The 13,266-nt window shown below is 37.2% G+C and overlaps 1 protein-coding gene across 1 annotated transcript in view; it reads left to right on the top strand.

The window, feature by feature from the left end:
• Positions 1-6,904: 6,904 nt before the first annotated feature.
• LOC124133719 (POU domain, class 4, transcription factor 3-like) overlaps positions 6,905-13,266 on the top strand; it is an 82,715-nt gene continuing 76,353 nt past the window's right edge. Inside the window, exon 1 of the mRNA XM_046498211.2 lies at positions 6,905-7,054. Within this exon, the coding sequence (XP_046354167.1) occupies positions 6,971-7,054 (84 nt within the window). The 5' untranslated portion in view covers positions 6,905-6,970. The remainder of the gene's footprint in view (positions 7,055-13,266) is intronic.

Raw genomic sequence — 13,266 nt, 5'->3', positions numbered from 1 at the left:
TTCAGGCAGGTCAAGAGACCCCCCTCCCCCCCCCCCCCCCCCCCCCCCCCCACAGAAATTACCCATGAAAGACAATAACAACAATAATCATAATCATGACCGTAATCATAAAAATAAACAAATAATAAAGCTATCATACGAAATACATGCTGAAAGCAGAAGCCATTGTACGATTTTGACTTTATCATAAGCATGTGTTGATGAATCACTATGAAATAGTAATGATACCAGGTGTTCGCAAAAAGGTGAGCGTATCCTGCCCCACCGGTGGCACCCGTCACAAACACATGCAAAGACTCCGCCGTACTATCCTACCAAGTGTCCCGTGTGGTCATCCCAATCCAATACTGTTTCAAGCCAACATATTCAATTTAAACAATTTTACATATTTAAATGAATTTGCGCAAGGAAATAGTTAACTGCACTGAGTAGATGTCGATCATGTCATTTTATGCATATACACATTGTTTTCACTGGTTCGAGTGGAACATGTTTATTAAGTGGGAGAGACAAAAATATGAACGCGCTGATCAAATACATAATCTGGTCACATGCGCTTTGTGATTTGATTTTCGCCCACCATCTATCGAAAGGATGACGAACAAGTCTTCCAGCTGGTCACGGCAAGTGACGATTGTGATTCAAAGCTCATATCTAAAAGGCCGGGCAAAACAAAGTATACACCCATGTATGATGATGATGATGATGATGATGATGATGATGATTTCAGGTACATGCCCGGCAGTGTACCTGGGCGTACCAACAATGGAAGCAGTTAGTTCTTCCGCTTCAACTGGACCATTCCCGATTACTCAGGGAATTAAATCTCCATTGTATTACGATACTTGCCATAATGTATTACCATAGGTTTGTTTTAATTCCGATTCGAACAGCATGACGCTAAATATAGCCGTCCAATCAAATTACTCACACGAACGAAAGAAATTCTGCGCTTTGTTAGAGACAGAAGCCATTGAGGTGGTGACGTCACTCCCGAAACGAAGTTTTGCATTCGTGACCAACTCGTGTTATTCCGGGACAAGCCGAATAGCGACTCGTGCCCCTCTCGTGGTTATTTTTGCGATCGGGTTCCGTCTTAGCGCAAACGGGCATACCTAAAACAATTGTCAACTCGTTGCGTAATGGTTCACACATTTTCCCCAGGTTTCCCACATTATTTCAGATGCAATTTAAAGCACATCGGGACATGCGGAATTATACAGTATGATTGAACACATTTAACTGTGTCTTTGGTATATTTTTAGATGAAAGACATATGTAAATTCAAAAATTATTTCTGAGGGATTCTTTGATGAAGAACTTGAAATCATACGCGCATTCTGATTGGTTTATCGTATTTTCGCACATACATTCATCGATAGGGGGACGAGCCTTCTTGTAGGTTACGGAAAGGGGCGAGTGGTGACGAATGGCAGTTTTGGTGACGTCACTTCCGAAACGAAGCTTTGGTGACGGATGAGTCCAAGGTATTTTTCATAATAGAATTGAGATATAATGAATGTGGGTTTTTTGTATACCTTTTGTATCAATAATGTGTTATTTTATTTATTTTATGTTTTAATTGATCTCTCATTACTCAAATTCGAAGTACATCATTGTCCAATACAAATAAGTAAACTTATGTGTTCTGTACAACCGCTGAGCTTCATATAGAGGGTTACAAAGACATCTGATAAAGAAATTATTACTACACCATTAGTCAAATTTAAATAGACCGCTCTCTCTCTTTCTCTCTCTCTCTCTCTCTCTCTCTCTCTCTCTGCCTCTCTCCCCCTCTCTCTCTTGACTCTTCGTATGACAATGGTTGTGTTATAATTATTACGACACCGTTAGTCAAATTTAAATAACTGTAGATCGCCCTCTCTCTCCCTCTCTCTCCCTCCCCCTCTCGCTCCATCTCTCTCTCACTGTCTCTCCCTCTCTCTCTTTCTCTCCTCCCCTCTGTGTCTCTGTCTGTCGCTGCCCCTCTCTCTCTCTCTCTCTCTCTCTCTCTCTCTCTCTTGACTCTTCGTATGACAAAGGTCGTGTTTCATTGCACAAATGGTCTGATAAACATGTGAAAAACGATAGATCATTGTTTCTTGCACTGACGTCAATTTTAGACCAACAATTCAAACCTTCGTGCAAGAGACATAAAAAAACAACCGATTACATTTTGTACTTTCCAGATTTGTATAGGTCCCTTTCTACAGGATTGACAACCGAACGCTTTTTACACATTTTACTTTGAATATTTTATCATCCCCAAAAACCTGGGACAATGTTTACGAATAAACAGAACTAACAATTGCTCTGTTAGCTGCAGTCGCCAAGAGAATTACACGCCCCATTATCAAATACTCTCAGTGAAAACTGCAATTCGAAAAAAAATAGTTTAAAACCAGATAACTGAATTATTTATATAGGCCATATTGGTGGCGCTACATATTGGGGATCTGTCAGATATTTCTGTGTGAATCCTTTAGAAACGCGGGGCCAGTCATCTGCAGTTCGAGAGATTCGCGCAACAATTTGGAACAAGGATCGATGAATTTTTAATGTTTCGGCTAAGTGGATACTGCCTGGCTGTTCAGCGCCATCTACCGGCATGCCGAGAGGTTGGCGCGGAGTAGACTAATGAATATTCATGACTTTCAACTTGCGGGCGTATCGTTGAACTGAATTGATTTCGGTGATGTTCTGAAATATCCGATTCTGTTTTATGTCAGTTTCTAGTGATTAAATATTGTTGGGGTTTTTCTTTCTTATTATCACTTGCAATATGAAAAATGAACATGGGAATATGTAATTGTATTTTAATAATACGATACGCTCCCGTCAGTCAGGGAATCGTCCAACAATTATAACATGAAACTTGCCAATAAATGATATATTACTCAATAATGAAAGAAGGATATCAGACTAGGCAAAGCATGATCAACTGCCATTATTTAACGAGGCAATAAATACTTGACTAGATATGTCGACGTTCAGTAGAAGTCATATTTTATTGTAAAACATTGTAATTCAAACATATTAAGCACAATGTTAATGAGAGTATGGCAAAAAACAGGTTTTATGCGGTAAAGTTGATTTATGGCATAGTTAATTTTCAAATGTATCGGTTGAAACCGGAAGGATCTGCAACGATAATAATATATTATGACAAACAACATTCCATAATCATAAATCATCCATAATAAAGAAATTTCTTCTAAAAGCGGAGTCCAACGCACGATTCCGACAATATTCATAAGCATGTGTTTATGAATCATTATCGAATTGTGACGATACCAGAGAGTGATAATGACTCATATGCGCGTGTGCGTGCGTGCGTGCTTGCGTGCGTGTGTGTGTGTTTGCGTGCGTGTGTGTGTGCAAGCGTGAGGTGGGGGCGTGTCCTGATCATTTTGAAAAGACAAATCTAAACAGATATTACAACAAAGAATAATATTTGCTCGCTGGAAAAGTTGAGGGTTCTGATAACAAAATATGATTCAGATGAAACAAATTGTAAATCTTGAAACAATGCATATGCCCATAAATATTCCGTCTCTAAAGAAACATGAATGTGGTATTATAGGGTCGGACCCTGTGTCTGTAGTGAAGCATTGGAATTTCGATGGTCGTGACGATTTGATCACAAAAAGGTTTCAAGTGGATGCTGAAGACAATACTTGTTCATCATCATCGTCGTCATGGTCGTCATCGTCATCATCATCATCATCTTGTATTTCAGCATAGATGAAAGCCATCGACCCAGCCTGAGTTACAGGACAGTCAACATATAGGCTTTGTATTCTCATTCACACCATTGTTACTTTATTGCATTGCACGAAAAACAAACTTTGCTAAATGCTAAACAGTTTCAATACCATTTGGCCTGTGGGTCAGTTGGCCTGTAAAAATGTAGACGTAGATTTCATATGGTTGCTCGGTAATTAATTCCAGCAATCAGGCTGTATCACAGAACATATGAATACTTTCACTATATATACACAATAATAATATTACACAATAATAAATAGATGCTATATATATATATATGGGCAATAATATATAAAACATATCTGGACAGCGTTTTAGACAATGTTTCCATGATTTTCTCAAGGCACTAAAAAATTGGTAATAATTTCATAAATTTGATATTTGATTTACTTTGATAATATAAGTCTGCAAAATTGGTTCTTAGCACAGTGAAATTTTTGTCTGTCTAATTGTACTGGTGATTAATTTTATGTATTATGCTCAGGTAAGTAAGAGCTTAATAAATACCTGAGAATAATGCATAAAATTAATCACCCATACAATTAGACAGACAAAGATTACACTGTCTTTCAGACTGCCCAGACTCCGGGATCAGCGGCAGCGAGGGGGGGATGTCTTCCCTTGTTGGAGCAGATATCACGGGTCTCCAGTGATGTGAGATGACGATCCTTCCACTACGTCGCCTGTGACAGTTCTACCCCCACAATAAAATAGTTGTCACCTCTCAGCGCTTGTTGGAGTAGTTCATTGTCCTAACATAGAGGGCATGGGTAAATAGCTGATGGTTAGAAACTGTAATAAATCACATTTCTAATCCCACCCTAATCCTCCCCAAAAGTGCCGATCAAATGTGAAACGGGCCATTAATGGCGACATCTTACAATGTTATCAACAGACAGTGGTATATTATATACAAAGCTTGTTATTTGCTGACAGTGTCATATAGGATGGTTTTCGTTATCACAAAACACGCGGTGTTCACCTGTAATATCAATTTATTCCACTGAGAATCTTGTTAAAACTACCAATATTAGATGTGACAAGTGACCGCCGTTCTGTACCACTAACAAACCATTCGAATTAAACAGAATCGTGTGGCAATCCTTTTTTTCAAATGACAAAGTGGCTCATGTGTAAAATGAGCCTAACCTTATTAGTGAGAACTGTAATGTTTCTAGTTATAGTTATTTATCATGTAAAAAAGATATAAAGTATCGAATCTACAAAATACATATTTAATTTCGATTGAAGCATTGTTCGATCGGTAAGGTTTCCATTCTCGTTATAATAAAGAAAATCAAACTATATTACGGTATATTATAATAAGAAGAAATGACATTAGTTGTCGACACTACAATTGCAATACAATGTGCATGTGTTTATTATTGTTACATAAACAGAAAATTATTTAAATCTGTATCTTAGTTTAGTAAAAAGAATAACCAAGCTAGGGGTGCAGTGTGTCATCTAAATTTTTTATAATTAAGTCACTACCCAATGTACCAGTTAAAGACGTTGTCAAGTCAGCAGAACCTGTTGAACCAGTTTGACCAATTATCATCATTGTCTTTTTTGTAGTCATTAATTCGTTTTATGAATTATTACTTTTATTATATATCCATTTTCTAAAATTGTTTGAAGTGCTACTCACTTCTCAGTTTCTACTATATTGTGCGAATTGTTTCGATATAAATGTGTGTTATTGTCGCGTTCAAGATTGTTGCACTTACATAGTGACGTGGATGGACATGTGTGTGTGTGTGTGTTTTGTGTGTGTGCGCGTGCGTGTGTGTGTGTGCGTGCGTGCGTGCGTGCGTGCGTGCGTGCGTGTGTGTGTGAGAGCGTGTGTGTGTGTGTGTTTTGTGTGTGTTAGTGTTTTGTGTGTGTGCGTGCGTGCGTGCGTGCGTGCGTGCGTGGCTGCTTAAACTAGCCCGGATCTGTGCCGGTTTTATAGTGCCAACCCACTCTGATACCATGCCGCAGTTTAACATGGCACGGTACACTCCGGGCCGACCCTGTTTTATCCCCTTAATGTTGAGAGCAGATTAACAACAAATACCATCTTTTCACGCATCAGGGAATCGAACGTCTTGGCCTAAATAAAACGTGCATGAATCATGTTTATTTGTATTTTTTAATTTGTATTTTGAAACCTGTTTCTCTGTATCTAATCGCACACTGCATGCACGTGCATCATGCACACGTTAGAACACACTACTATTGTATCAGGTAAAATTAACTTATTAGCGATAAAATACATTCAAATGAAATATTTCAAAGTGTTAGACATACACTAGATGTGCACTATCTAGTCCATTAACTTAAGATAATATACATATATTCAGTAATGCAGCTCGGAAAACTCTGATTACAGAGCTTAACGATATGTTAAACCGACTTTCATGCTCTCGTTTAAGATTAAATGTATCAAAGTCTTGCTGGAACCCCTCGATCTGCTTAACAATTATTGCTCTATAACTCCATCTAATAACCAGAGGGAATAAAATTGAATATAAATAATTCAAATTAATATTGTAAAATCATATATAGTAATTCCTTTTCGTTTAAAACATACATTGAACGATAACATTACTCCAGTAGAATGAATATTTGATATTTAGCGCATTATATGATCAATGGAGATCGATGAATATCCTTTGTGAGCTTATTATTAATTTTGTATAATTTCACCTGATGTAAGTATTTCTAAGTAAAATAATCATTATCTTCACAGATTTTACCGTCATATCATCATTAAAATTGATGAAAGTGACACCAATACCACATATCACATAGAACCATCACCCTGATGGGATATTTAACCTTCCTCGACAACCGCATATCAGCATATTAGAAATTTATTAGAATTAACACAAGTGCTGTTTGTGAGTGTTTGTTGGTAGTAGCGACGTTGACGACGCATGATGCATATAATATTTAGATCAAAGCTCCGCGCTAACGCGTTACAGTGTTGCCACAATTATCACATGGCTAATCCTGAATTATATATAATTTAATTTTGTAAATGAATTGCCCCCAGATGAAGAGAGCATCTCAAATAGACACAAGCATTGGGACATAGGAGCCTTGCATTCTAGTCAAATTAAAGATACATATGAACTTAAAATATTTACGGGTCGTATAGAGCGATTTATCGTGTTGCCAACTGCGCTACAACAGCAACAGACGTTGTAGTATAAGGATGCAGTACGTACAGGGTCGAGAATGGGCCTCCGCGAGAGACTGGGGCCCCTGGATTGCTGGGGGTCGGGACTGGCCCAAACAGGTGAGACTACCAATGTTATACCTCACATGACGTCACGAAATTAAACCTTCGCGTCGATTTGAAAGACTTTCAAACGGGCATATTTCATGTCATACATGTTTTCAGGAACCCTTTCCCAACCTCCCTTTATCTATACCTATATCTTGGTTTGAATAGTCAATATAAGTGTGGGTTATTAAGTGCTGTTATTCATATTCCTGAAACCGTGCAATCTGTGCTAAGGTTGTTGAATTGTTGTGATCGATTTTAAATATACTTCAATATTTCACACAGAATGGTCATACACTTGATGGTGTGTCCAGGCAACCGTTTGTTTTTAGTTTTACAGTTTCAAAAATCGTATTGGCATTATAAAGAGGAATTTTGGTGATACTTAAAATGGATGTATTAATCAAATTGAGCTATTTCATATGAAGATAATATGAAGGAATATTTTTAAAATAATTTTAGTAGCTAATTTTTCAAAGTTATGCTTGTTTGCGAACTGAATACGTGCTTTATTATAAATTTGAAAAACAGACTTTTATAAATCACATTTAATATCTTCCTCCTTCATATTCCTGCTAATAAATAACTTATGAATTGTGGAAGTAAATACGACGACATGAGGAATATGAAATATGATGTTTATACCGGAAACATCATTCAAATATAAACGTCTAAATTATGGCTTTAACAAACAATCTATATGGCAAATATTTAAAAACAAAACGTGATTTTATCAATATCAAAATCATAACTATGACTTATTATATCTCACTTCTAGATAAAAAATACACGTACAGAGATACATATAGGTTTCCTTCAAGCACGTCATAATAACGGTTACCGATGAAGGTGTTAATTTCTTCACCTTGACAAAAATAAGAAATTTATTAGAATCAGTTTGTCCTCGGTTTTTATTTTAAGCTTTCTGGTGTTACATTGTTTTCATGCTGTGCCTGGAACCTATTATTCACTTGTATATTTTTCATAAAGTTAGTTTTGAAGGAAATAAATATGTATTCGCAAATATTCTTGTATGAACAAGTACTCTTGTATTGAAAGCTAAGTATGCATTTTAAACAATTTTTTTGCATATTTGATTGTGACTTAAGGCACCAAAAACATATATTAATATCCTTGTTTAGTGAACTTGTGTCGTCAAATATACCCAGGTGACTGTCAGATTTGTATAACAATGAATAAAAACGAAAATAACCATTTCCATATTTGTAAGTATTCTCTGCAAAAAGTAGACTCGATTGTACAACCATTTAAGCGACAAAAACCTTTTCCATAATCACAAGAAATATCTACTAATATCAGAGTCATTGTGCGATTCCGACAATAGCATAACCATGTGTCCACGAATCACCATGAAGTAGTGATGATACAAGGTGTTCGGGAAAAGGTGAGGTTATCTTGCCCAGCCAGTGGCACCCGTCACAAACAAATGCTAAAGTATGTACACGTCCTTCTGTACTTCTGTACACGTCCTTCTGTACTTCCGCACACGTCCTTCTGTACTTATGTACACATCCTTCTGTTCACGTCCTTCTGTACTTCCGTAAACGTCCTTCTGTACTTCTGTACACATCCTTCTGTACTTCTGTACACATCCTTCTGTTCAAGTCCTTCTGTACTTCAATACACGTCCTTCTGTACTTCTGTACACATCCTTCTGTACTTCTATACATATCCTTCTGTACTTCCGTACACGTCCTTCTGTACACGTCCTTCTGTACTTCTGTACACGTCCTTCTGTACTTCTGTTTTGCGTCCTTCTGTACTTCTGTACACATCCTTCTGTATTTCTGTACACATCCTTATGTACTTCCGTACACGTCCTTCTGTACTTCTGTACACATCCTTCTGTACTTCTGTACACGTCCTTCTGTACTTCTGTATTGCGTCCTTCTGTACTTCTGTACACATCCTTCTGTATTTCTGTACACACCCTTTTGTATTTCTGTACACATCCTTATGTACTTCTGTACACGTCCTTTTGTACACATCCTTCTGTTCACGTCCATCTGTACTTCTGTGCTGCGTCCTTCTGTACTTCTGTAAACATCCTTCTGTACTTCTGTACACACCCCTCTGTACTTCTGCACTGCGTCCTACAGGCGACAGAACAATATTTCTGAAGCAATTGCAGATATGCTGAGTGTCGATGAATATAGGAAATGTTGTCCAAGTGACATCGATACATTTCAGATTACTTTTCTAGGTGCAATAACACTGCTTGGATGTCTTGACATATATACGTGCTTATATACTAGTTATATATGCTGGGTTTTTTACATGTAAACCTTTTTGTTCAGATATATCCCGCCTGATATTGTATAATTCATAATGTTCAAATGAACCATATGATCTTCAAATGTCGGAGAAAATAAAGATGATCACATCTTATCTAATCTTTGGATTATTTGCGCGTGTAGGATATTCAATACGTATAAAATATATGTCATTAAAGTCAGTAGGATCTGGTACGTAAAACACAAATATTCTGAGGTAAATATATTGGTGTCACAAAGTCACAATATAATGCCTTTAACACGTCTTTATTACGTGTTTTCATTGGCATCGCGTGATTGTGCGTTGTTTAAAGGTTACAGGCGAATTTTATTAGCCTGTATCATTACAGAATAGATTGTTTCGGTTTGACGAAGGCCCAGATGTGATCTTCGATACTTGATAACCTTTTTAGTGAAGAAACTAGGCTTATCAGTTTATAAAAATGTTATCTAGCATCGGCGATGAAGTGTTTTACAAAAGTATAGAAGTTCATTGGTAATATTGTGTGGAATATGGCTAGTGTATACATACAAACAAGATGTTGGTGAGGTGAAATTGGGTTTAACGTCGCGTCCAAGATTATTGCACTTATATAGCGACGTGCATGCACGTGGATGTGTGTGTGTGGCTGCTTGTACTAGTCCGGACTGATGCCGATTTATAGTGCTAGCTCACTGAGATACCATGCCGCAGTTTAACATGAATACCCCACTCAGACACAGTATACTGACTCCGAGCCGACCAGTCCTTGTTTTAGCCCCTTAATGCCGAGCGCCAGACAGGGTAACAACAAGTACAATCTTTTAACGTCTTTTGGTATGACGCGGCCCGGGATCGAACCCTGGACCTTCCGCTCTCCGGGCGGACGCTCTACCACAAGACCACGGAGGCGGTCCATACATACAAGAAGAAAACAGGAATGACTACACTTCTATTGACAAAACCTTGGCAGAGGTAGCCTTCTGGCATTAAGTCATATTTTACATCGTGCTCTTCGTTAAGTACATACATATCAGGAAATATAAAGAAAAACTGTATCAGCTATGTTATATGAATATCAGATTTATAAATGCGAATGCGATGGTGATTATGATTGTTCAAAGCCAATATAGAGTATTAAAACTATAAGAAGTAAAGAACACCTGATTAGTTCATATGACTCTATAGCTAATCCTTCAAATGAAAAAATATCGGGTGTTCTTTAACTTCTTTTGAGTAGTATATATACGATTAACAATAAATTTTATTTAGGGTTATCAATACAACGATGACGTCATATGTCGAGTAACGTATAATTGTAATGCCAGGATTATCATTATTCAAGTTTTAGAAGACCGTGTTCCTTAAATGACCAGCCCGTTCGATACATTATCATCACGGTCATGTTCAGTATTACAGTATACAGAGGAATAGACAAAAACATCAAGAAGAGGCCTCTAAAAGCACATACATGTACAGGCGTACTATTGCTGTATACAACAAATACGTCACAGCAAGCATGCAGAGCCCAAATGTGACTTGTGAGTTACCTGGGTCTCGCTTAGTGACTTTGAAATAAACTAATAATTCATTTGTACAGAGTCGGGCCATATTAAACTCTGGCTTCTAGTCGAAGATTAACAGTATTCGAAATTTGAATTCATCACAGTATATGTCATTTTACGTCATCAAGGTCTGTGTCAATATGACGTCATTACAGACTTGAGTCATTTGACGTCATGGCATTATTTGTAATTTGGCGTAATCACAGTATGTGTTAAAGCCATCATAGCGACTGGCTTCCAATCTAAATGAACAAAGACGTCATTTAAAATAGATTGCAAAACAAATTCGCCAATTGAATATAATTATATTCAAATTTGAATGTATCTACAATAGAGATGGCAAAGGAAATTGCAAGTTCAATGGTTTAATATCTCATAAGTAATTATTTCATATTCATATCACTACAATGCCTGACTGGTTGTCCGAATAACTTTGCAAAAGAGACAAAATATAGGGTAATTTTAAGTAAAACCTAATTTCTTTACAAAGAAAGAATTAATTTCATTTTTCTTCCCAGGAAGTCTACCTATCAAAGGTACTATTGAATGAAAAATCCATTTGTAAGGGTGGCCTAGTCATCTAAGGCGTCGCAATTCCCTGCGCAAATTTGCCAAAAGCCAATGATGGTGGGTTCGAAAATCAGATTCACCCTGATAATGATTCTTGGTTCGCTAGCACCATACTAATGCTGGTGGGTTTCACCTAAGTGGTAAACGTATGACACCACATAACTTTAGGCTTTCCTCCCACATGACGCTGACACGCCTTGATTTTTCCGGTGAATATTGACTTGCCTTTGCGTGTGTTTGTGACATGTGCCACCGTGGGGGCAGGATATGCTCATATTTTCGCGAACATCTGGTATCATCACTACGTGATAGTGATTCATAAACACCTGCTTTGGACACAATCAAAATCGTACAATGGAGTCCGTGGAGTAATGATTCCGTTTGATTATGGATTTTGTTGTCGCTTATATTTATTGCCAAAACTATGAATACAAACATAACAGTTCTGAGTAGCCTCATACTTATGTGCAAGCCAATTTGTCTTTTGAAAAACTACTTCAATTTTCACATATATTTTCGTTTAAATCATAGTTTGTTACTGATGCAAATGAAGATCCAGGATAGAACTGGACCCACTTGCACAAAGCGATCTTAGCGCAAAGATGATCGTAACTCCCATACTTTAACATAGGCTTACAATAGTTGTAGTGCTAAGATCGCTTTGTGCAAGTGGGCCCTGGTCTTCAGCAACCCAATCTTCTCTAAGAGGCGACTAACGGGATCGGGTGGTCAGGCTTCGCTGACTTGGTTGATGCATGTCATCGTATCTATTGCGTAGATCGATGCTCATGATGTCAATCACTAGATTGTCTGGTCCAGACTTGATCATTTACAGACCGCCGTTACATAGCTTGAATATTGCTTCAGTTTTGAAATATGGTGAAAGGTTTTTCTCACAAATTAATAAAATCTGGCCATTTATCAAAACATTTTCTAAGAAGAACTTCTTTTATATCATCTTATAACATAATGAAACAGTACATCTGCTTAGACAGTTTCTTCGATCGGGTACATTTTCATATCTGCCAGTTTCTAGTCATTGTGATCATGCTGAACTAAAACGACGGGGTATTTCTAGGGATTTTGGAAAGAGTTTTCTCGCATTTATTTATATCAAAAATATATTTCAGCGCAATAATGCTTAAAAAAAACTTTAAAGCCTTAATTTATTTGACCTTGTCGGCCTTTTCAATGTTCTGTTAACCAGTAGAGTCTTTTACACAATTATTCATATTTCAAAAGTTGGATGTCGGATAAAAAAAACGAAATTCCTTATGTTTTCAGACATACCCCATACAAATCCGAAAACTTAAGGATTAAACTGTTGACTTCCACAAAGAGATTGCTTCAGATATATAGATTCATAGATGATAGCAGCAGTGTATAAATCTCATCAACACCTACAATAACATGTACTGAGGCTGTGGAGCAAGACCAACACCAAAGTACCAAAGGAAGATTTTGAACTGGCATTCAATATAAAACGTCAACGCCAGGAAATAATCAATCTCATCTGCCTAAGCTGGACGTTTAAGGCAACAACGGAGAACAGTGTGACAATGTGAACTGTTATTTATTTAATTGAATGTAAGACTCCTGAAAAGTTTATATTGTCGGATGGAAAAATTGCAGGCTTGTTAAGCGAGTTATATTAAGAGGTGATTAAATCGCGGGTACAAACGCACATAATTTTCAATAATAATTTTATTATCAACATTTGCGTACGTAATAAATGTACACTAAAATGGTCGAATGTGCTTTTTCGTATTCAGGTAATGCTGTCATCATTTAGAGGGTTCAAGCCGAGTTGTGTTG

The sequence above is a fragment of the Haliotis rufescens genome, unplaced genomic scaffold (genome assembly GCF_023055435.1).
Source record: "Haliotis rufescens isolate VD_foot unplaced genomic scaffold, xgHalRufe1.0.p SCAF_7, whole genome shotgun sequence".
Taxonomy (NCBI): domain Eukaryota; kingdom Metazoa; phylum Mollusca; class Gastropoda; order Lepetellida; family Haliotidae; genus Haliotis; species Haliotis rufescens.
This window is presented reverse-complemented; position numbering and strand designations above follow the sequence as displayed.